The 25,465-nt window shown below is 42.0% G+C and overlaps 1 protein-coding gene across 5 annotated transcripts in view; it reads right to left on the minus strand.

The window, feature by feature from the left end:
* UPF2 (UPF2 regulator of nonsense mediated mRNA decay) overlaps positions 1 to 25,465 on the minus strand; it is a 654,310-nt gene that overhangs the window by 241,456 nt on the left and 387,389 nt on the right. For all 5 annotated transcript variants that reach the window (XM_053716468.1, XM_053716466.1, XM_053716467.1 and 2 more), the window contains 2 exons: positions 23,845 to 24,120; positions 18,385 to 18,568 (listed from right to left, as the gene is read on the minus strand). In XM_053716468.1, the coding sequence (XP_053572443.1) occupies positions 18,385 to 18,568; positions 23,845 to 24,120 (460 nt within the window). The remainder of the gene's footprint in view (positions 1 to 18,384; positions 18,569 to 23,844; positions 24,121 to 25,465) is intronic.

Raw genomic sequence — 25,465 nt, forward strand, 5'->3', positions numbered from 1 at the left:
CTTTTTCTTCCACAGATGAGGGCACATCATACACCCTATGCTGATATGCTTCAGGAAAGTTTTCCTCTGTGAAAAGCACACTGGTCTAAAAGAAGCTGCTCCTGGGTGGTAAATCGCCATAGAACTAGCTGATGAGCTGTTGTTCGTTCCTGGTAGAGCGCTTCTCTTTTTGCATGCAAATTATATATGACCCTGGGGAAGTCTCCCTATGGGTGATGGGGGAAACCAGACGTGGACTCCTTGCCCAGTGTGCTTAGAGGAATGTGGCTGCACCTCACTGATGAGGCCCACTGATGAGGCCCATAGGAGGCAGAAACGATTGTCTGGGGTTGTCATGTTCCTTGTTCAGAGGAGAATTGCCTGGTATTTCGGGGCTGGACTGACCTTTCTTGGAGAGATCAGACTGATATGCTTCAGGAAAGTTTTCCTCTGTAAAAAGCACACTGGTCTAAAAGAGGCTGCTCCAGGGTGGTAAATCGCCATAGAACTAGCTGATGAGCTGTTGTTCATTCCTGGTAGAGCGCTTCTCTTTTTGTATGCAAATTATATAGCGGAGTCAGAATCCTTATTAACATTAATATTTTTGGATTTCCTCTTGCGCTTACCAGCAACCGGAAAGGCTGAAAAGGCTGCCGAAACGGCTGATGTTATCTGCACAGCAAAATCCCCAGGTAAATAAAACACCCCAGGAGGTTGTTGAGAGGAACCGCAGGGCACTGCATGTGAAACAGGTAAAGTTTGGGACGTTTGAGGGGAAAGCTGAGGCATAGCTAGGACAACATTGTTCTGAGAGACAGAAGGCTCTGAGACACTTTAGGTCCAGTATGGGACGGAAAGTGCCCTCCTTTTTGGGAACTACAAATAGATTTGACATTTTACAAAAGACCCACTTTCTTCATTAGTGTCCATGACTATAAGAAATTGGATGCCACCAGATATTAGAAAAATAAGTATTGTGCCAAAAGAAAATGATGAGAACTCTGTTTATCATATACTCTGATAGCAAAAAAAACAAAAAAACAGCCGGATATGTAACACCTCACCTATACTGAGGGCTTACCACTCCCTGGGCCAGTCGATCTATCCCACTAGCAGAATCAGGACTGCAGATAGAGGATTGCAATCAGGAGCTGCAAAAGTCTACACGCACTGCTACCAACTCCGCTATGATCAGAGATCCGAAAGCGGAAGTGCGGAAGAGCTGTCACGTGACTGCAACTAAAAAAAACTAACTGCGCCACAAGAGACTCCTCAAAAGAAACGGCGTGCAATATAAAAGTTTAAACATAGAGGAATAAGTTTTATATTAAAAATGAACTATTCCCTTCTAAAACCATTAATAAATATGCTCTCAATAAAGTGTATTATCTCTCATAGATGCCAGAAATTAAGAGAAACCTTCTTAACATCTAAAATTCTGTCAGCCTCATAAACCCCAACAGCATGCAGTGCCCCCTATAAAATTCCATATTTCTAAAAAAAGAAATAAAAGGAGTCCCAAGAAAGAATATCCACAAGGAGATTTAACCCTAAGAGTGCCGGTACCTTCTAACCTAGAAGGGAAGCACTTACCTATGGATCCTGCTGTCAGGCAGGGAATGTCTTCTAAGGTGTGGCAGATTCCTTCACTTCTACCTGGGACCTGTAGAATAAGAAAAGACGGAGTAACCAACCCTGGCTTTGTATATAACAGGGGTAACAATAATGTTAGAAGTTAAGCAAAGACAACCTTGCCGTCTTCTAACTGATAACAGCCACCATTACTTTTTCTAAAGAGATTGACATGGACACAGCATAGCCCTTAATCCTTGCTTGCAGGGAAAAGTACCCATTAAAGGATTAAATATCTTCAGACACCATCTTCGCACATCCTCCCTTGACAGGGGCAAAAAGTATGACTGGGGGTTATGGGTAAGGGAAGTGACACTTATCAGCTCTGCTGGGGTGCTCTATGCCTCCTCCTGCTGGCAAGGAGTGAATATCCCACTAGTAACTGGAATGATTTGTTGACTCTCCATGCCTTAGGAAAGAAACACTGATTAAATAAAGAGAGACACATAAGAAATAATAAAAACGCTAATAATCCTTAACCCATTTACGCCGTTAGGACAGCATGGAACGTCGTACCCTATAAGGCGTCCTGCAGCTTCCCCCTTTGATAAAGGCAAATATCGGCCTGGAGGGCGTGTCCATCAGCGTATGCAGTCCCCCATGATCTAATCCTGGCCTTGAAATCATGCAATTTCATTTTTACTAATGGTGTTCACATCAGAACGTTTATTCCACCATGAAGGGGTTAAACAAGCTCTCGAAGAATGTCAGTCACGCACATAACTAAATATTAGATATCAAATGAGAAAACAAGTTTTATGTGGCTCACATGAATACCTTTTTTAGATAACATTTTAGATGTATGTCAATGATGATTATGTGGGTTAATTTGAGCCCTAATAGCAAGAAATTTGAACATTTACAACAAACAAAAACATAAAAGTTAAAGGGACATGATACCTAAATGTTGGAACACTTGAAACTGATAAAACATGCTGTAAAAAGCGGACTAGAAAATATCACCTGAACATCTTTATGTAAAAAAAGAAAGATATTTTCAAATGTCTTAAGTATCTACACCCACCTGTAGAGAGAATTTAAGCAGCCAGTCAGGATGCTTATCCCAGGACAAGCTAGGGAGTGTGCATCGATCACAGCAAAGGCAAAGCATTACCTCAGCACTGCTGATGACGATTGGCTAGTGTTTTTTTCAACTTGCAGATGAACAGCAGCTGAAGTATAACTGTTTACACAGCACTTACTCTGGTGAGCTGAAGAAATGTTACCATATGTATATGTTACCATATGAAGGCAAATACCTGCAGCTTCCTGAATGTCGGATGTGTGTATGTATATATACATATATATATGTTATGCGGTACGATGGGCTACGTTATCGCATGACATACATATATGTTGGATTTACGCAAGGGGTTAATATACTTTTTTACCTCTATGATTGCCTGTATCTAAGCCGCGGCAAACGGCCAATTATCTTAAAACTTTTTAGAACCTTGAACTTTAGCCAATCAATGCTGGTTCTTGCATTACCATTAACATTCTACATGGGAGTGAGCACAATTATCTATATGGCATACATGAACTAGCACTGCCTAGTTGTTGCGCAAGATTTAAAAGACACTCATATAAGAGGTGGCCTGCTGGGGCTTAAAAACAGGCAAACTTAGAGGTTATAAAATAAATTAATATAACAATGTTGGTTATATAAAGCTGGATAAATGGTAATAAAGATGTTCTCTATCTAAACAATAAAAAATAAAGTAGACTGCCCCTTTAACAATAAATCAAAGCTGTAGCATCCCAAAAGTTCAAGGGATTTAACAATGGCTAATTAATCAAAGCTACAGGTGGAGATCTGGCCTTTGCAATAGGATTAATACAAAGACAACGTTTATAAAAGGAACTTGTTGAAAAAGACTTGTTGATTAAAGATAAACAAGGAAATTACAGCTCTCCTTGTATAGCATTCATTCACAGCTCTCCTTGTATAGCATTCATTCATTTTGTGTTGAGAATGCACATTAGGCTGTTAGGTCACAATTACATTGCCCTTTGCTGTGTCAATTAAGATTGGCTAAAATAAACATTGAAAAGCAAACACATGAAGCAGGTATTCTCTGAACGAAACATAAAAAACTCATTCATTTTATGTTACATCAAAGTGTATTAGAGATCAGATTAACAGCCTACAATACACTATAGGTTATAGATATATTCCAGCAAACTTTAAATAACAAGAAGGAAAATGGACGACAAGGAAGTGTTTGCTTTTTTTTTTTTTTTTTTAAAGTAAATTAATAAAATAATGACCTTCCTTAAAGGGACAGTAAACCTCAAAAATAATGTTATATAATTCTGCACATAGTGCAGAATTATATAACATTATATTAGCCTTATCTGTATAAAACGTAATATTCCCTTTTAATTTAAAAAACCCCCGGCTGTTTTACAGACCCGCTCTCTGCTGAGCGGGTCTGTTTTATTCACACAGTGCATCGGGCCAGCTGAACAGTCACAGCCCGGCCCAACCACGCCATAACACAAAGTGCAGCTCACTCCTGCTCTGTCTGACAGCAGGAGCGAGCTACACTGTGTATAATGGCGTGGTCGGGCCGGGCTGTGACTATACAGCTGCCCGATGCGCTGTGTGAATAAAACAGACCCGCTCAGCAGAGAGCGGGTCTGTAAAACAGCCGGGGGGTTTTAAAATTAAAAGGGAATATTACGTTTTATACAGATAAGGCTAATATTATGTTATATAATTCTGCACTATGTGCAGAATTATATAACATTATTTTAAAGGTTTACTGACACTTTAAAAGTTGCACTAAAAGGTATTTTTTTCTTTGTTACAGCTTTTGTTTTCATGTACTAATAAAATGCTGTTGGTTTTTTTTGGTTTATGCTTGTAAGGGGAGGGGCGGGGGGCAGAGTTACTATTGTCAAGGTATATGTAAAGATTAATAAATATATATATATATATATATATATTATTATATATTTGACTAATCAGGTTCATTCATTTATAAGACATTAAATGCTTTGATTGACAAATATGCAATCCTTTCCACATTTCTGTTAATTACACAGGATGAATCATAAAAATCACTTCAAAGGAAACATTTCCTTTGATAGGGTGTGAAAATTAAGTCCCTTTCAGATGGTGACTAAACCTTCTAATACTAAAACATTTGGCCATCAACCCTTTCAAAGAAACCCCTTGGTTATTTGGAGTCAATAGTCTGTGTTTTGAATAGGAAATATGCTCAGAAGCCCTCTGAAATATCTCACCCAAATCTTTGTGACTTGAAAAGAAACAAATGCTAACAGACACATGTGATAACACATTGGCTCACTAAATCTCTGACATTTGAATATACGTAATGCAGACATTACGTCTGGGGGAGGATAACACACAGTCTTATACACATAAATGCAAATTGACCCCTGTTGTGTAAGTGGAACAATGAAAATTTAACCAGCTAAAAAGCACGTTACAATGTAACTTTGAAATTTACTGAAAATACAACTGATAACAGATTGAATGTATACCTTAGACTGCATTGAATATATATATGGGAGATAAATTAAAATTTTGTAATAGATTAAAGGGACAGTCTACACCAGAATTTTTATTGTTTTAAAAGATAGATAATCCCTTTATTACCCATTTCCCAGTTTTGCATAACTAAAACATTTATAATAATATACTTTTAAACTCTGTGATTATCTTGTATCTAAGCCTCTGCAAACTGCCCCTTTTTTCAGTTCTTTTGACAGACTTGCAGTCTAGCCAATCAGTGCCTGCTCCCAGATAACTTCTTGTGCACGAGCACAGTGTTATCTATATGAAATACGTGAACTAACACCCTCTAGTGGTGAAAAACTGTTAAAATGCAATCTGAAAGAGGTGGGCTTCAAGGTCTAAGAAATTAGCATATGAACCTCCTAGGTTAAGCTTTCAACTAAGAATACCAAGAGAACAAAGCAAAATTGGTGATAAAAGTAAATTGGAAAATTGTTTAAAATTACATGCTCTATCTGAATCATGAAAGTTTATTTTGGCCTAGACTGTCCCTTTAAATGGCAATTGTGATAATCCCACTGTTGAAGTATATATAACATGGCTTTGCTATATTTCAGATGGGGCTAAAAGATACTAAATACAAGATCGCCTGCATGGGATGATCTGAGTCATGTCATATGATTAATAACACTTATTTTTATTTCAGATGGACCTAGACAAAATTCATGCATTCAGAATTTGTTAGAAATGTGAAATATGCTGTGTTTATATATAAATGCCAGGATACTGGTGACATCTCAAATGGATTTAAAGCTAATAAATTAGCAGTAGAAATATAAATTGCTTTGATATAATATAATATTAAAAACATAAGGTGCTTGGTATTGAAATAATCTGAAAATTCACATGAGGCTATCCTGCCTGAAATTCGGATTGTAAGTAATTAATGCAAGAAATTATGATGATTTTAAAGAATCATTATGTGGAATATTTAAAATTTAGCAAACGTGAATGTTAGATATGGTTGAATGAATCGGTTTTGTCATGCTGCCCCCGATGGCAAAAATCTGGTATTACAGCCAAAAAAACTTGACTGTTAAAAGATACTTCCCAGATGAACCAATCCATGTTCAATTTCAAAGGGCCAATCCGAGACAAGCTTCCGTTTGGGCGTTTCCAATCTCACCAATGACGGTACTGATCAAAAAAGGGGAGGGGTGAGATCAGATGATTTAACCCCAAGCTTTGAGAGAAAAAAACAGAATTTATGTTTACCTGATAAATTACTTTCTCCAACGGTGTGTCCGGTCCACGGCGTCATCCTTACTTGTGGGATATTCTCTTCCCCAACAGGAAATGGCAAAGAGCCCAGCAAAGCTGGTCACATGATCCCTCCTAGGCTCCGCCTTCCCCAGTCATTCGACCGACGTAAAGGAGGAATATTTGCATAGGAGAAATCATATGATACCGTGGTGACTGTAGTTAGAGAAAATAAATCATCAGACCTGATTAAAAAACCAGGGCGGGCCGTGGACCGGACACACCGTTGGAGAAAGTAATTTATCAGGTAAACATAAATTCTGTTTTCTCCAACATAGGTGTGTCCGGTCCACGGCGTCATCCTTACTTGTGGGAACCAATACCAAAGCTTTAGGACACGGATGATGGGAGGGAGCAAATCAGGTCACCTAGATGGAAGGCACCACGGCTTGCAAAACCTTTCTCCCAAAAATAGCCTCAGAAGAAGCAAAAGTATCAAATTTGTAAAATTTGGTAAAAGTGTGCAGTGAAGACCAAGTCGCTGCCTTACATATCTGATCAACAGAAGCCTCGTTCTTGAAGGTCCATGTGGAAGCCACGGCCCTAGTGGAATGAGCTGTGATTCTTTCAGGAGGCTGCCGTCCGGCAGTCTCATAAGCCAATCTGATGATGCTTTTAAGCCAAAAAGAGAGAGAGGTAGAAGTTGCTTTTTGACCTCTCCTTTTACCAGAATAAACAACAAACAAGGAAGATGTTTGTCTGAAATCCTTTGTAGCCTCTAAATAGAATTTTAGAGCACGAACTACATCCAAATTGTGCAACAAACGTTCCTTCTTTGAAACTGGATTCGGACACAAAGAAGGCACGACTATCTCCTGGTTAATATTTTTGTTAGAAACAACTTTCGGAAGAAAAACAGAATTTATGTTTACCTGATAAATTACTTTCTCCAACGGTGTGTCCGGTCCACGGCGTCATCCTTACTTGTGGGATATTCTCTTCCCCAACAGGAAATGGCAAAGAGCCCAGCAAAGCTGGTCACATGATCCCTCCTAGGCTCCGCCTACCCCAGTCATTCGACCGACGTTAAGGAGGAATATTTGCATAGGAGAAACCATATGGTACCGTGGTGACTGTAGTTAAAGAAAATAAATTATCAGACCTGATTAAAAAAACCAGGGCGGGCCGTGGACCGGACACACCGTTGGAGAAAGTAATTTATCAGGTAAACATAAATTCTGTTTTCTCCAACATAGGTGTGTCCGGTCCACGGCGTCATCCTTACTTGTGGGAACCAATACCAAAGCTTTAGGACACGGATGAAGGGAGGGAGCAAATCAGGTCACCTAAATGGAAGGCACCACGGCTTGCAAAACCTTTCTCCCAAAAATAGCCTCAGAAGAAGCAAAAGTATCAAACTTGTAAAATTTGGTAAAAGTGTGCAGTGAAGACCAAGTCGCTGCCCTACATATCTGATCAACAGAAGCCTCGTTCTTGAAGGCCCATGTGGAAACCACAGCCCTAGTGGAATGAGCTGTGATTCTTTCGGGAGGCTGCCGTCCGGCAGTCTCGTAAGCCAATCTGATGATGCTTTTAATCCAAAAAGAGAGAGAGGTAGAAGTTGCTTTTTGACCTCTCCTTTTACCGGAATAAACAACAAACAAGGAAGATGTTTGTCTAAAATCCTTTGTAGCATCTAAATAGAATTTTAGAGCGCGAACAACATCCAAATTGTGCAACAAACGTTCCTTCTTTGAAACTGGTTTCGGACACAGAGAAGGTACGATAATCTCCTGGTTAATGTTTTTGTTAGAAACAACTTTTGGAAGAAAACCAGGTTTAGTACGTAAAACCACCTTATCTGCATGGAACACCAGATAAGGAGGAGAACACTGCAGAGCAGATAATTCTGAAACTCTTCTAGCAGAAGAAATTGCAACTAAAAACAAAACTTTCCAAGATAATAACTTAATATCAACGGAATGCAAGGGTTCAAACGGAACCCCCTGAAGAACTGAAAGAACTAAATTGAGACTCCAACGAGGAGTCAAAGGTTTGTAAACAGGCTTAATTCTAACCAGAGCCTGAACAAAGGCTTGAACATCTGGCACAGCGGCCAGCTTTTTGTGAAGTAACACAGACAAGGCAGAAATCTGTCCCTTCAGGGAACTTGCAGATAATCCTTTTTCCAATCCTTCTTGAAGGAAGGATAGAATCCTAGGAATCTTAACCTTGTCCCAGGGGAATCCTTTAGATTCACACCAACAGATATATTTTTTCCAAATTTTGTGGTAAATCTTTCTAGTTACAGGCTTTCTGGCCTGAACAAGAGTATCGATAACAGAATCTGAGAATCCTCGCTTCGATAAGATCAAGCGTTCAATCTCCAAGCAGTCAGCTGGAGTGAAACCAGATTCGGATGTTCGAACGGACCCTGAACAAGAAGGTCTCGTCTCAAAGGTAGCTTCCAAGGAGGAGCCGATGACATATTCACCAGATCTGCGTACCAAGTCCTGCGTGGCCACGCAGGAGCTATCAAGATCACCGACGCCCTCTCCTGATTGATCCTGGCTACCAGCCTGGGGATGAGAGGAAACGGCGGGAACACATAAGCTAGTTTGAAGGTCCAAGGTGCTACTAGTGCATCCACTAGAGCCGCCTTGGGATCCCTGGATCTGGACCCGTAGCAAGGAACTTTGAAGTTCTGACGAGAGGCCATCAGATCCATGTCTGGAATGCCCCACAGCTGAGTGACTTGGGCAAAGATTTCCGGATGGAGTTCCCACTCCCCCGGATGCAATGTCTGACGACTCAGAAAATCCGCTTCCCAATTTTCCACTCCTGGGATGTGGATAGCAGACAGGTGGCAGGAGTGAGACTCCGCCCATAGAATGATTTTGGTCACTTCTTCCATCGCCAGGGAACTCCTTGTTCCCCCCTGATGGTTGATGTACGCAACAGTTGTCATGTTGTCTGATTGAAACCGTATGAACTTGGCCCTCGCTAGCTGAGGCCAAGCCTTGAGAGCATTGAATATCGCTCTCAGTTCCAGAATATTTATCGGTAGAAGAGATTCTTCCCGAGACCAAAGACCCTGAGCTTTCAGGGATCCCCAGACCGCGCCCCAGCCCATCAGACTGGCGTCGGTCGTGACAATGACCCACTCTGGTCTGCGGAATGTCATCCCTCGTGACAGGTTGTCCAGGGACAGCCACCAACGGAGTGAGTCTCTGGTCCTCTGATTTACTTGTATCTTCGGAGACAAGTCTGTATAATCCCCATTCCACTGACTGAGCATGCACAGTTGTAATGGTCTTAGATGAATGCGTGCAAAAGGAACTATGTCCATTGCCGCTACCATCAACCCGATCACTTCCATGCACTGAGCTATGGAAGGAAGAGGAACGGAATGGAGTATCCGACAAGAGTCTAGAAGTTTTGTTTTTCTGGCCTCTGTCAGAAAAATCCTCATTTCTAAGGAGTCTATTATTGTTCCCAAGAAGGGAACCCTTGTTGACGGAGATAGAGAACTCTTTTCCACGTTCACTTTCCATCCGTGAGATCTGAGAAAGGCCAGGACAATGTCCGTGTGAGCCTTTGCTTGAGGAAGGGACGACGCTTGAATCAGAATGTCGTCCAAGTAAGGTACTACAGCAATGCCCCTTGGTCTTAGCACAGCTAGAAGGGACCCTAGTACCTTTGTGAAAATCCTTGGAGCAGTGGCTAATCCGAAAGGAAGCGCCACGAACTGGTAATGTTTGTCCAGGAATGCGAACCTCAGGAACCGATGATGTTCCTTGTGGATAGGAATATGAAGATACGCATCCTTTAAATCCACCGTGGTCATGAATTGACCTTCCTGGATGGAAGGAAGAATAGTTCGAATGGTTTCCATCTTGAACGATGGAACCTTGAGAAACTTGTTTAAGATCTTGAGATCTAAGATTGGTCTGAACGTTCCCTCTTTTTTGGGAACTATAAACAGATTGGAGTAGAACCCCATCCCTTGTTCTCTTAATGGAACGGGATGAATCACTCCCATTTTTAACAGGTCTTCTACACAATGTAAGAATGCCTGTCTTTTTATGTGGTCTGAAGACAACTGAGACCTGTGGAACCTCCCCCTTGGGGGAAGTCCCTTGAATTCCAGAAGATAACCTTGGGAGACTATTTCTAGCGCCCAAGGATCCAGAACATCTCTTGCCCAAGCCTGAGCGAAGAGAGAGAGTCTGCCCCCCACCAGATCCGGTCCCGGATCGGGGGCCAACATTTCATGCTGTCTTGGTAGCAGTGGCAGGTTTCTTGGCCTGCTTTCCCTTGTTCCAGCCTTGCATTGGTCTCCAAGCTGGCTTGGCTTGAGAAGTATTACCCTCTTGCTTAGAGGACGTAGCACTTTGGGCTGGTCCATTTCTACGAAAGGGACGAAAATTAGGTTTATTTTTTTTTGCCTTGAAAGGCCGATCCTGAGGAAGGGCGTGGCCCTTACCCCCAGTGATATCCGAGATAATCTCTTTCAAGTCAGGGCCAAACAGCGTTTTCCCCTTGAAAGGAATGTTAAGTAGCTTGTTCTTGGAAGACGCATCAGCCGACCAAGATTTCAACCAAAGCGCTCTGCGCGCCACAATAGCAAACCCAGAATTCTTAGCCGCTAACCTAGCCAATTGCAAAGTGGCGTCTAGGGTGAAAGAATTAGCCAATTTGAGAGCATTGATTCTGTCCATAATCTCCTCATAAGGAGGAGAATCACTGTCGACCGCCTTTATCAGCTCATCGAACCAGAAACATGCGGCTGTAGCGACAGGGACAATGCATGAAATTGGTTGTAGAAGGTAACCCTGCTGAACAAACATCTTTTTAAGCAAACCTTCTAATTTTTTATCCATAGGATCTTTGAAAGCACAACTATCCTCTATGGGTATAGTGGTGCGTTTGTTTAAAGTGGAAACCGCTCCCTCGACCTTGGGGACTGTCTGCCATAAGTCCTTTCTGGGGTCGACCATAGGAAACAATTTTTTAAATATGGGGGGAGGGACGAAAGGAATACCGGGCCTTTCCCATTCTTTATTAACAATGTCCGCCACCCGCTTGGGTATAGGAAAAGCTTCTGGGAGCCCCGGCACCTCTAGGAACCTGTCCATTTTACATAGTTTCTCTGGGATGACCAACTTGTCACAATCATCCAGAGTGGATAATACCTCCTTAAGCAGAATGCGGAGATGTTCCAACTTAAATTTAAATGCAATCACATCAGGTTCAGCTTGTTGAGAAATGTTCCCTGAATCAGTAATTTCTCCCTCAGACAAAACCTCCCTGGCCCCATCAGACTGAGTTAGGGGCCCTTCAGAAATATTAATATCAGCGTCGTCATGCTCTTCAGTATCTAAAACAGAGCAGTCGCGCTTACGCTGATAAGTGTTCATTTTGGCTAAAATGTTTTTGACAGAATTATCCATTACAGCCGTTAATTGTTGCATAGTAAGGAGTATTGGCGCGCTAGATGTACTAGGGGCCTCCTGAGTGGGCAAGACTCGTGTAGACGAAGGAGGGAATGATGCAGTACCATGCTTACTCCCCTCACTTGAGGAATCATCTTGGGCATCATTGTCATTGTCACATAAATCACATTTATTTAAATGAATAGGAAGTCTGGCTTCCCCACATTCAGAACACAGTCTATCTGGTAGTTCAGACATGTTAAACAGGCATAAACTTGATAACAAGTACAAAAAACGTTTTAAAATAAAACCGTTACTGTCACTTTAAATTTTAAACTGAACACACTTTATTACTGCAAATGCGAAAAAACATGAAGGAATTGTTCAAAATTTACCAAATTTTCACCACAGTGTCTTAAAGCCTTAAAAGTATTGCACACCAAATTTGGAAGCTTTAACCCTTAAAATAACGGAACCGGAGCCGTTTTGAACTTTAACCCCTTTACAGTCCCTGGTATCTGCTTTGCTGAGACCCAACCAAGCCCCAAGGGGAATACGATACCAAATGACGCCTTCAGAAAGTCTTTTCTAAGTATCAGAGCTCCTCTCACATGCGACTGCATGCCATGCCTCTCAAAAACAAGTGCGCAACACCGGCGCGAAAATGAGGCTCTGCCTATGCTTTGGGAAAGCCCCTAAAGAATAAGGTGTCTAAAACAGTGCCTGCCGATATTATTATATCAAAATACCCAGATAAAATGATTCCTCAAGGCTAAATATGTGTTAATAATCAATCGATTTAGCCCAAAAAAAGTCTACAGTCTTAATAAGCCCTTTTTGAAGCCCTTATTTACAATCGTAATAAACATGGCTTACCGGATCCCAGAGGGAAAATGACAGCTTCCAGCATTACATCGTCTTGTTAGAATGTGTCATACCTCAAGCAGCAAGAGACTGCTCACTGTTCCCCCAACTGAAGTTAATTGCTCTCAACAGTCCTGTGTGGAACAGCCATGGATTTTAGTGACGGTTGCTAAAATCATTTTCCTCATACAAACAGAAATCTTCATCTCTTTTCTGTTTCTGAGTAAATAGTACATACCAGCACTATTTCAAAATAAACTCTTGATTGAATAATAAAAACTACAGTTAAACACTAAAAAAACTCTAAGCCATCTCCGTGGAGATGTTGCCTGTACAACGGCAAAGAGAATGACTGGGGTAGGCGGAGCCTAGGAGGGATCATGTGACCAGCTTTGCTGGGCTCTTTGCCATTTCCTGTTGGGGAAGAGAATATCCCACAAGTAAGGATGACGCCGTGGACCGGACACACCTATTTTGGAGAAACCAGGTTTAGTACGCAAAACCACCTTATCTGCATGGAACACCAGATAAGGAGGAGAACACTGCAGAGCAGATAACTCTGAAACTCTTCTAGCAGAAGAAATTGCAACCAAAAACAAAACTTTCCAAGATAATAACTTGATATCAACGGAATGTAGGGGTTCAAACGGAACCCCCTGAAGAACTGAAAGAACTAAATTGAGACTCCAAGGAGGAGTCAAAGGTTTGTAAACAGGCTTGATTCTAACCAGAGCCTGAACAAAAGCTTGAACATCTGGCACAGCCGCCAGCTTTTTGTGAAGTAAAACAGATAAAGCAGAAATCTGTCCCTTCAAAGAACTTGCAGATAATCCTTTCTCCAAACCTTCTTGAAGAAAGGATAGAATCTTAGGAATTTTTATCTTGTTCCATGGGAATCCTTTAGATTCACACCAACAGATATATTTTTTCCATATTTTATGGTAGATTTTTCTAGTTACAGGCTTTCTGGCCTGAACAAGAGTATCAATGACAGAATCTGAGAACCCTCGCTTTGATAAAATCAAGCGTTCAATCTCCAAGCAGTCAGTTGGAGTGAGGCCAGATTCGGATGTTCGAACGGACCTTGAACAAGAAGGTCCTGTCTCAAAGGTAGCTTCCATGGTGGAGCCGATGACATATTCACCAGATCTGCATACCAAGTCCTGCGTGGCCACGCAGGAGCTATCAAGATCACCGATACCCTCTCCTGTTTGATCCTGGCTACCAGCCTGGGAATGAGAGGAAACGGTGGGAACACATAAGCTAGGTTGAAGCTCCAAGGTGCTACTAGTGCATCCACTAGAGTCGCCTTGGGATCCCTGGATCTGGACCCATAGCAAGGAACCTTGAAGTTCTGACGAGACGCCATCAGATCCATGTCTGGAATGCCCCACAATTGGATTATTTGGGCAAAGATTTCCGGATGGAGTTCCCACTCCCCCGGATGAAATGTCTGACGACTCAGAAAATCCGCTTCCCAATTTTCCACTCCTGGGATGTGGATTGCAGACAAGTGGCAGGAGTGAGTCTCCGCCCATTGAATGATTTTGGTCACTTCTTCCATCGCCAGGGAACTCCTTGTTCCCCCCTGATGGTTGATATACGCAACAGTCGTCATGTTGTCTGATTGAAACCGTATGAATTTGGCCTTTGCTAGCTGAGGCCAAGCCTTGAGAGCATTGAATATCGCTCTCAGTTCCAGAATATTTATCGGGAGAAGAGATTCTTCCCGAGACCAAAGACCCTGAGCTTTCAGGGGTTCCCAGACCGCGCCCCAGCCCACCAGACTGGCGTCGGTCGTGACAATGACCCACTCTGGTCTGCGGAAGCTCATCCCTTGTGACAGGTTGTCCAGGGTCAGCCACCAACGGAGTGAATCTCTGGTCCTCTGATCTACTTGTATCGTCGGAGACAAGTCTGTATAATCCCCATTCCACTGACTGAGCATGCACAGTTGTAATGGTCTTAGATGAATTCGCGCAAAAGGAACTATGTCCATTGCCGCGACCATCAAACCTATTACTTCCATGCACTGCGCTATGGAAGGAAGAAGAACAGAATGAAGTACTTGACAAGAGCTTAGAAGTTTTGATTTTCTGGCCTCTGTCAGAAAAATCCTCATTTCTAAGGAGTCTATTATTGTTCCCAAGAAGGGAACTCTTGTTGACGGAGATAGAGAACTTTTTTCTACGTTCACTTTCCACCCGTGAGATCTGAGAAAGGCCAGGACAATGTCCGTATGAGCCTTTGCTTGTGGTAGAGACGACGCTTGAATCAGTATGTCGTCCAAGTAAGGTACTACTGCAATGCCCCTTGGTCTTAGCACCGCTAGAAGGGACCCTAGTACCTTTGTGAAAATTCTTGGAGCAGTGGCTAATCCGAATGGAAGTGCCACAAACTGGTAATGCTTGTCCAGAAAGGCGAACCTTAGGAACCGATGATGTTCCTTGTGGATAGGAATATGTAGATACGCATCCTTTAAATCCACCGTGGTCATGAATTGACCTTCCTGGATGGTAGGAAGAATTGTCCGAATGGTTTCCATTTTGAACGATGGAACCTTGAGAAATTTGTTTAGGATCTTGAGATCTAAGATTGGTCTGAATGTTCCCTCTTTTTTGGGAACTATGAACAGATTGGAGTAGAATCCCATCCCTTGTTCTCCTAATGGAACCGGATGAATCACTCCCATTTTTAACAGGTCTTCTACACAATGTAAGAATGCCTGTCTTTTTATGTGGTCTGAAGACAATTGAGACCTGTGGAACCTCCCCCTTGGGGGTAGCTCCTTGAATTCCAGAAGATAACCTTGGGAGACTATTTCTAGCGCCCAAGGATCCAGAACATCTCTTGCCCAAGCCTGAGCGAAGAGAGAAAGTCTGCCCCCCACCAGATCCGGTCCCGGATCGGGGGCCAACATCTCATGCTGTCTTGGTAGCAGTGGCAGGTTTCTTGGCCTGCTTACCTTTGTTCCAGCCTTGCATTGGCCTCCAGGCTGGCTTGGTTTGAGAAGTATTACCCTCTTGCTTAGAGGATGTAGAACTTGAGGCTGGTCCGTTTCTGCGAAAGGGACGAAAATTTGGTTTATTTTTAGCCTTAAAAGACCTATCCTGAGGAAGGGCGTGGCCCTTACCCCCAGTGATATCTGAAATAATCTCTTTCAAGTCAGGGCCAAACAGCGTTTTTCCCTTGAAAGGTATGTTAAGCAATTTGTTCTTGGAAGACGCATCCGCTGACCAAGATTTTAGCCAAAGCGCTCTGCGCGCCACAATAGCAAACCCTGAATTTTTCGCCGCTAATCTAGCTAATTGCAAAGTGGCGTCTAAAGTAAAAGAGTTAGCCAATTTAAGAGCGTGAACTCTGTCCATAATCTCCTCATAAGAAGAATCTTTATCGAGCGACTTTTCTAGTTCATCGAACCAGAAACACGCTGCTGTAGTGACAGGAACAATGCATGAAATTGGTTGTAGAAGGTAACCTTGCTGAACAAACATCTTTTTAAGAAAACCCTCTAATTTTTTATCCATAGGATCTTTGAAAGCACAACTATCTTCTATAGGGATAGTAGTGCGTTTGTTTAGAGTAGAAACCGCCCCCTCGACCTTGGGGACTGTCTGCCATAAGTCCTTTCTGGGGTCGACCATAGGAAACAATTTCTTAAATATAGGGGGAGGGACAAAAGGTATGCCGGGCCTTTCCCATTCTTTGTTTACAATGTCCGCCACCCGCTTGGGTATAGGAAAAGCTTCGGGGGGCCCCGGGACCTCTAGGAACTTGTCCATCTTACATAATTTCTCTGGAATGACCAAATTGTCACAATCATCCAGGGTAGACAACACCTCCTTAAGCAGAGCGCGGAGATGTTCCAATTTAAATTTGAATGTAATCACATCAGGTTCAGCTTGTTGAGAAATTTTCCCTGAATCTGAAAATTCTCCCTCAGACAAAACCTCCCTGGCCCCCTCAGACTGGTGTAGGGGCATGTCAGAACCATTATCATCAGCGTCCTCATGCTCTTCAGTATTTTCTAAAACAGAGCAGTCGCGCTTTCGCTGATAAGTGGGCATTTTGGCTAAAATGTTTTTGATAGAATTATCCATTACAGCCGTTAATTGTTGCATAGTAAGGAGTATTGGCGCACTAGATGTACTAGGGGCCTCCTGTGTGGGCAAGACTGGCGTAGACGAAGGAGGGGATGATGCAGTACCATGCTTACTCCCCTCACTTGAGGAATCATCTTGGGCATCATTTTCTCTAAATTGTTTGTCACATACATCACATCTATTTAAATGAGAAGGAACCTTGGCTTCCTCACATACAGAACATAGTCTATCTGATAGTTCAGACATGTTAAACAGGCATAAACTTGATAACAAAGTACAAAAAACGTTTTAAAATAAAACCGTTACTGTCACTTTAAATTTTAAACTGAACACACTTTATTACTGAATATGTGAAAAAGTATGAAGGAATTGTTCAAAATTCACCAAAATTTCACCACAGTGTCTTAAAGCCTTAAAAGTATTGCACACCAAATTTGAAAGCTTTAACTCTTAAAATAACGGAACCGGAGCCGTTTTTATATTTAACCCCTATACAGTCCCTGGTATCTGCTTTGCTGAGACCCAACCAAGCCCAGAGGGGAATATGATACCAAATGACGCCTTCAGTAAGCTTTTTATATGTATCTGAGCTCCTCACACATGCATCTGCATGCCTTGCTTCTCAAAAACAACTGCGCATTAGTGGCGTGAAAATGAGGCTCTGCCTATGATTTGAGAAGGCCCCCAGTGAAAAAGGTGTCCAATACAGTGCCTGCCGTTTCTTTAACATAATTCCCAAGAATAAAATAACTCCTCAAAGCTATAAACTATTAAAAATGCTTATAAATCAATCATTTTAGCCCAGAAAAATGTCTACCAGTCTTTAAAGCCCTTGTGAAGCCCTTTATTCTTATTTAATAAAAATGGCTTACCGGATCCCATAGGGAAAATGACAGCTTCCAGCATTACCAAGTCTTGTTAGAAATGTGTCATACCTCAAGCAGCAAAAGTCTGCTCACTGTTTCCCCCAACTGAAGTTAATTCCTCTCAACAGTCCTGTGTGGAAACAGCCATCGATTTTAGTAACGGTTGCTAAAATCATTTTCCTCTTACAAACAGAAATCTTCATCTCTTTTCTGTTTCAGAGTAAATAGTACATACCAGCACTATTTTAAAATAACAAACTCTTGATTGAAGAATAAAAACTACATTTAAACACCAAAAAACTCTAAGCCATCTCCGTGGAGATGTTGCCTGTGCAACGGCAAAGAGAATGACTAGGGAAGGCGGAGCCTAGGAGGGATCATGTGACCAGCTTTGCTGGGCTCTTTGCCATTTCCTGTTGGGGAAGAGAATATCCCACAAGTAAGGATGACGCCGTGGACCGGACACACCTATGTTGGAGAAAGTGGCTGCTAAAACTGCTGAAAGGCTGCTGCTACTGCTATCTAACTCTTGCTAACTTTTGGCTGATATCCCCAATTTTGGTATTCTGAGGTGAGATCGTTCCTTTTGAGAAATATTGGATATCGATTTGTTTATCTGGGTAAAGTATTGAAATTACATATGATATTTTAAAATATTCAGTATTGACTGGAGGTATGAAGGTTTCTGAACACACAAGATTGTTCTATACAAATAAAATAATAAAGTGCACACTGAAAGTAAAAACAAATGTACTCACCTAGTTTTACCAAAAATTCTCTCTCCAAATCCTGCACCTGCCGGACAGCTTCATTTAATGAGTTGCACAGTTTCATCTTCGGCCTTAGCAGCTCCAATGTGTCACTTATCATATAATCAATGTCTATAGGGAATGGGTGATCTTTCGTCCAATCATCCAAACTTTTCTTCCACCAAACATAGCGCTAAAAGAAAAACAATGCATCAAAAAAACAAATTATGCTTACCTGATAATTTCATTTCCTTATGTATGAGGAGAGTCCACTGCATCATTTCTTACTGTTGAGAAATACTGAACCTGGCCACCAGGAGGAGGCAAAGACACACCAGCCAAAGGATTAAATACTCCCCCCCCCCCTACTTCCCTCATAACCCAGTCATTCTGCCAAGTGAACAAGGAACAGTAGGAGAAATATCAGGGTATAAATGGTGCCGGAAGAGAAAAAAAAATTCCCCAAATTTTCTTCCAAAAGCTGTTTCGGCCGAAGCAAAAACGTCAAACTTGTAGAATTTTAAAAAGGTATGTAAGGAGGACCAGGTAGCCACGTTACAAATCTGATCTATAAAGTCCTAGGAGGAAGCCACCACTCTAGTGTAATGAGCCGTAATCCTCTGAGGAGGTCTAAGTCCCGCTGACTCGTAAGCTAAGCGTATAACACTCCTCAGCCAAAAAGATAAGCAAGTCGAAGAAGCCTTCAGACCCTTACGCTTCCCATAGTAGATATCAAACAAGGAAGAAGTTTGCCTAAAATCCTTAGTAGCTTGAAGATAAAACTTCAAAGCTCGAACCACATCCAAATTATGAAGTAAACGTTCCTTCGAAGGAGGAGGATTAAAACATAAGGAAGGAACCACAATCTCCTGATTGATTTTACGATCAGACACCACCTTAGGTAGAAAACCCAAGCGGGTACGTAGGACAGCCTTATAATTGTGGAACACCAGATAAGGAGGCTCACATTGCAAGGCAGCTATTTCAGAAACTCTGTGTGTCGACGCAATAGCCAATAGAAAAAGAACCTTCCAAGACAACAATTTAATGTCAACCGAATGCATCGGCTCACATGGAGCCCGTTGCAAAAACTTAAGAATAAGATTCAAACTCCAAGTTGGAGCGTTAGATCTGAACACAGGTCTGATCCTCATCAGAGCCTTAACAAAAGATTGCACATCAGGGAGCTCTGCGAGCCTCTTGTGCAACAAAACAGAAAGGGCCAGAATCTGTCCCCTCAGGGAACTGGCAGAAAGGCCCTTCTCCAGACCCTCCTGGAGAAAGGAAAGTATCCTGGCAGCTTTAACCTTATGCCAGGCTAAACCATGCTCTTCACACCAGAATAAGTAAGCTGAAAACACCTTATGATACATGCGATGAGTAACAGGCTTACAAGCCTGAATGAGTGTGTCAATAACCCTCTCAGAGAAACCTCTCTTGGCTAGGACTAAGCGTTTAATCTCCACGCAAACAGCCTCAGAGAATCTAGATTTTGATGAGCAAAAGGACCATGTTCCAGTAGATCCTTGCGACAAGGTAACTTTCACGGAGGAGATGAAGACATCCCCACCAGGTCCGCAAACCACATCCTTTGTGGCCACGTTGGAGCAATCAGTATTATTGATGCCTGCTCCTGCTTGATGCGGGCCACTACACGAGGAAGAAGTGGTAACGGCGGGAAAAAGTAAATTAGATTGAACCTCCAAGGCACTGCTAATGCATCTATTAGCACCGTTTGAGGATCCCTGGACCGCGACCCATATCTGGGTAGCTTGGAATTGAGCCGGGATGCCATGAGATCTTTCTCCGGCGTCCCCCATTTGTTGCAACTCTCCGCAAACACCTTGGGATGGAGAAACCATTCTCCCGGATGAAAGGATTGTCTGCTGAGAAAATCCGCCTCCCAGTTGTCCACATCCGGAATGTGGATCGCTGACAGTGAGCAGTTGTGGGCCTCCGCTCACTCCAGAATTCGAGATACTTCCCCTCATCGCTAGGAAGCTCCTCGTTCCCCCCGATGGTTGATGTAAGCCACCGAGGTTATGTTGTCTGATTGGAATCTAATAAACTGGGATGAACCCAGAAGAGGCCAAGCCTTCAGAGCATTGAAGATTACCCGAAGTTCTATAATGTTGATCGGGAGGAGGGATTCCTCTCGAGTCCACCGGCCCTGTGTCTTCCTGGCACCCCAAACAGCTCCACATCCTTATAGACTTGCGTACATAGTCACAATCTCCCAGGATGGTCCCAAGAAGGATGTCCCTTGGGACAGGTGATCTGGACAGAACCACCAGGAGAACAATTCTTTCAACCGGTTGTCCAGAAAAATCTGTTGAGACAGATCCGAATGATCGCTGTTCCACTGTCTCAGCATGCACAGTTGAAGTGGTCTGAGATGGAATCTGGCAAAAAGAATAATGTCCATGCTGGACACCATGAGACCAATCACCTCCATACACTGAGCCACAGAGGGCCTTAAGGAGCTCTGGAGGGCAAGACAAGCGGAAGTTAGCATGAACCGTCTCTGGTCTGTAAGGAATTTCCTCATGGATATGGAGTCTATTATAGTACCCAGGAATTCCACCCTGGTACTGGGAATAAAAACTCTTTTCTAAGTTTATCTTCCATCCATGAGATCAAAGAAGAAACCGAAGAGATTTTGAATGGTCTTCTGTCAGACGACAAGATGGTGCATTAACCAGAATATTATTATTATTATTATTATCGGTTATTTGTAGAGCGCCAACAGATTCCGCAGCGCTAAAATATCGTCCAAGTATGGAGCTACTGCTATACCTCTGGTTCTAGCCACTCCTAGTAGAGCCCCTAGAACCTTCGTAAAAACTCTTCGAGTAGTAGCTAGACCAAACGGAAGTGCAAAAAACTGGAAGTGCTGGTCCAGGAACGCAAACCTTAGAAACTTGAAGTGTTCCTTGTGGATTGGAACGTGAAGGTAAGCATCCTTCAGATCTATTCTGGTCATGAACTGTCCATCCTGAATTAAGGGAAGGATGGACCTTATTGTCTCCATCTTAAACGAAGGAACAGATAGGAATTTGTTTAAAGACTTTAGGTCCAGAATCGGCTCGGAAAGTTCCCTCATTCTTTGGGACCACAAAAAGGTTTGAATAGTATCCCAAACCTCTTTCTGCAAGAGGTACCGGGACAATGACTCCTAGGGAGGAGAGATCCCTCACGCACCCCAGAAAGGCTTCTCTCTTTTCTGGCCTGGAAGACAGGTTTCAAGTCTCATCCACCCAGGGGCAGATTCCTCATATCAAACCTATCTTGTATCCCTGAGCGATAACCTCCAGGACCGACGGGTCTTGCACGTCCCCAAACCAAGCTTCTGAAAAGAGCGACAGTCTGCCCCCTACGTGATCCAGAGCCAGATCGGGGGCCGCCCCTTTATGCCGACTTTGTCTTGGCGGGCTTCTTGCTCTGCTTGGATTTTTTCCAGGACTGAGCCGCTTCCAAGTCCCCTTGGATTGCTCGGGCTTTGTGGAGGGTTGCTGACGTTGGGATTTATCAGAACGAAGGGAACGAAAATTTGGACCTTGTCCCTTAGGCTTGTTCTTCTTATCCTGTGGTAAAAAGGCACCTTTGCCTCCAGTAACTGTGGAGATAATTGAGTTCAGGCCTGGACCAAATAAAATCTTTCCCTTAAAAGGGAGGGAAAGAAGTCTGGACTTCGAAGTCATGTCCGCAGACCAGGACTTCAGCCAGAGTGCCCTACTGGCTTGAACAGAAAAACCCGAAGCCTTAGCATTCAGGTGAATGATTTGCATATTTGCATCACAAATAAAAGAATTAGCCACCCTTATGGCCTTAATTCTTTCCTGGATCACTTCAAGGGGAACCTCCACCTCGATCAATGCCGGTTGAAAGAAATATCCGTATGTTGAAACATCTTTCTGAACAGAGTTTCTATCTTCTTATCCATGGGCTCATTAAATGACAAACTATCCTCAAGCGGGATAGTAGTGCGTTTAGCAAGCGTAGAGATAGCACAATCAACCTTAGGGATGGAACCCCACAACTCCAATTGAGAGTCCGGGACCAGGAACAATTTCTTAAAGGAAGAAGGGGAAAATAAAGAACCAATCCGTTCCCATTCATTCTTAATAATGTTCGCCATCTTTACAGGAACCGGGAAAGTTTGTGGAACAACCCTGTCCTCGTAGACCTTATCTAATTTAGGAATCAAAGGTTGCTCAGGCAATTTGGGCTCTGGAACCTCTAACATAGCTAGCAAAACTTCCTTCAACAGAAAGCGTAAATGCTCAATCCTAAATCTAAAGTCATATGTGTATAAAATAAATGAAACGATCTTACCAGAATCTATGCCGTGGAACAGAAACACAGCCTCTCAAGTTTGTCAGTCTTGTAGCATTGCTCCTGACATGGACTTGAGTGATGGAAGCAGGCAGTGAAACTCGTTAACACCGATTGCTTAGGAGCTGTCAATACGAGTCTGGATGCATTCGCAGAAAGACTCTCCAGACTCTAACTTCACCAGGAACTACACCGAATCTTCTGACACTCCTCTGCCAACCTCCTGTGACGAAAGGCAAAGAATGACTGGGATATGAGGGAAGTAGGGGGAGTATTTAAGCCTTTGGCTGGGGTGTCTTTGCCTCCTCCTGGTGGCTAGGTTCAGTATTTCCAAACAGTAAGGAATGATGCCGTGGACTCTCCTCATATTAAGAAGGAAATCTTTTTTTTACCAAATAATAAATCTCTTTATTTTCAGAGAACCATCAACATAAAGATTATCAAAAAATGAATTTGTTCATCCCCCCCATTCTACTTGGAGAAAGTAAAACACAAACTGAAAATATAAAAATGCAACCAATAAACCATAAAATAGGGAATAAATAACAAAAACCCAAACTGGACTCCATATGTTGTCATTCTTACAGAGACATGGAAGATAACATGAATTTGTTCATCCCCCCATTCTACTTGGAGAAAATAAAAAACTATATATATATATATATATATATATATATATATATATCAAAAGTCAAATAGCATGTAGCCCAGCACTCCAACCAGGTGGAGCAGCCACGACCTGGGTGCAATCCTTATGAGAGATAATTATAGAGATCAGGCGAGTCGCCTGTTTGGATCTATGATTACTGCCACTCGGCAGTTTAAAGATCATACCTGATCATCTCTCTCTCTCTATATATATATATATATATATATATATATATATATATATATATATATATATATATATATATATATATATATATATATCTATATATATATCTATATATATATATAAATAAAAATAAATAAAACAACCAATAAACCATAAAATAGGGAATAAATAACAAAAACACAAACTGGACTCCATATGTTGTCATTCTTACATGGAAGATAAAATGAATTGCACAATTCAGAGTGTGCAATTTAGAATACTTTTTCCCTACTGTAAAAGGAACCTATTTCGGTGCATACCTGAAAATATACAAGGAAACAATCCAATTTGCGTTTGCTGGATCCTCTATCAAAGTACTGGCCACATGTGTCAAGGATAGTGCAAACTAAACGAAGGCGGAACAGGTGCTCAGGAGGATCTAGCTGGCTTGGGCTGCCGTCCTGGTTCACTCCAAATGAAATAAAAGAATAAAGTATTCTGAATATAACAGCAGATTCAACCATTCTGTAGTTGTACAGCTCCCCTAGGAATTTTGCACTGCTTATCCTCCGCTGGTTAAATTTCGGCTGATTAACCTACAAAGTAGAAGGAAATGAAAATATTAAAGATTTAATAACCAAAAAACAATTTGATGCCAGAGGCCAAAGAATTTAATGAACTTTATCTTCCCTGTGTGTGATTTTGAGCAGTGTTATTTACGGTTATATACCTTATGTAATGTACTTGTCCTAAATCAGTTCTGAAAGGAACAGAAAGGTCAAAAGAAACAAGTGATTTAGAAAGAGCATGCAACTTTAAACATCTTTCCAATTTACTCCTAATATTAAATGTGCTTCGTTCTCTTGGTATAATTTGTTGAAAAGTATACCTAAGTATGCTCAGGAGCAGCAATGCACTACTGGGAGCAAGCTTACCACATCTGGTAAGCCAATAACTCGTGGAATATATGTGCAGCTAGCTCTGAGTAGTGTATTGCTGCTCCTGAGCATATCCAGGTAAGCTTTTCAACAAAGGCTACCAAGATTAGGAAGGTCTTTAAAGTTCCATGTTCTGTCGTGATGGTAGCAACTTAAAGGGATAGAAAAGTTGAAATTAAACTTACATGATTCAGATAGAGCATGTCATTTTAAGACGCTTTTAACTTTACTTCTATTTTTAATTGGGCTTTGTTCTGTTGGTAACCCTTGTTGAAAATGAATACGCACATATCCTACACTAGTGGGAGCTGCTGCTAATTGGTGCCTACACACATTTGTCTCTTGTGATTGGCTTACTAGATGTGTTCATCTTGCTGCCAGTAGTGCAATGCTGTTCCTTCAGCAAAGGATAACAAGAGAAAGAAGCAAATTTGATAATGGAAGTAAAATGGAAAGTTGTTTAAAATTGTATGTTCTATCCAAACCATGAAATAAATTTTTGGTGTTTCCTGTCCCTTTAATGATACAAAAATGAAATTTATGCTTACCTGATAAATTGATTTCTTCTAAGATACGACGAGTCCACGGATTCATCCATTACTTGTGGGATATTATCCTCATGCTAACAGGAAGTGGCAAAGAGCACCACAGCAGAGCTGTCTATATAGCTCCTCCCTTAGCTCCACCCCCCAGTCATTCGACCGAAGGTATAGGAAGAAAAAAGGAGAAACTACAAGGTGCAGAGGTGACTGAAGTTTTAAACAAAAAATATAAACGGTCTTAAATTGACAGGGCGGGCCGTGGACTCGTCGTATCTTAGAAGAAATCAATTTATCAGGTAAGCATAAATGTCCTTTTCTTCTATAAGATACGACGAGTCCACGGATTCATCCTTTACTTGTGGAATACAATACCAAAGCTACAGGACACGGATGAACGGGAGGGACAAGACAGATACCTAAACAGAAGGCACCACTGCTTGAAGAACCTTTCTCCCAAAAAT

This window comes from Bombina bombina, chromosome 6 (genome assembly GCF_027579735.1).
Source record: "Bombina bombina isolate aBomBom1 chromosome 6, aBomBom1.pri, whole genome shotgun sequence".
Lineage (NCBI taxonomy): Eukaryota > Metazoa > Chordata > Amphibia > Anura > Bombinatoridae > Bombina > Bombina bombina.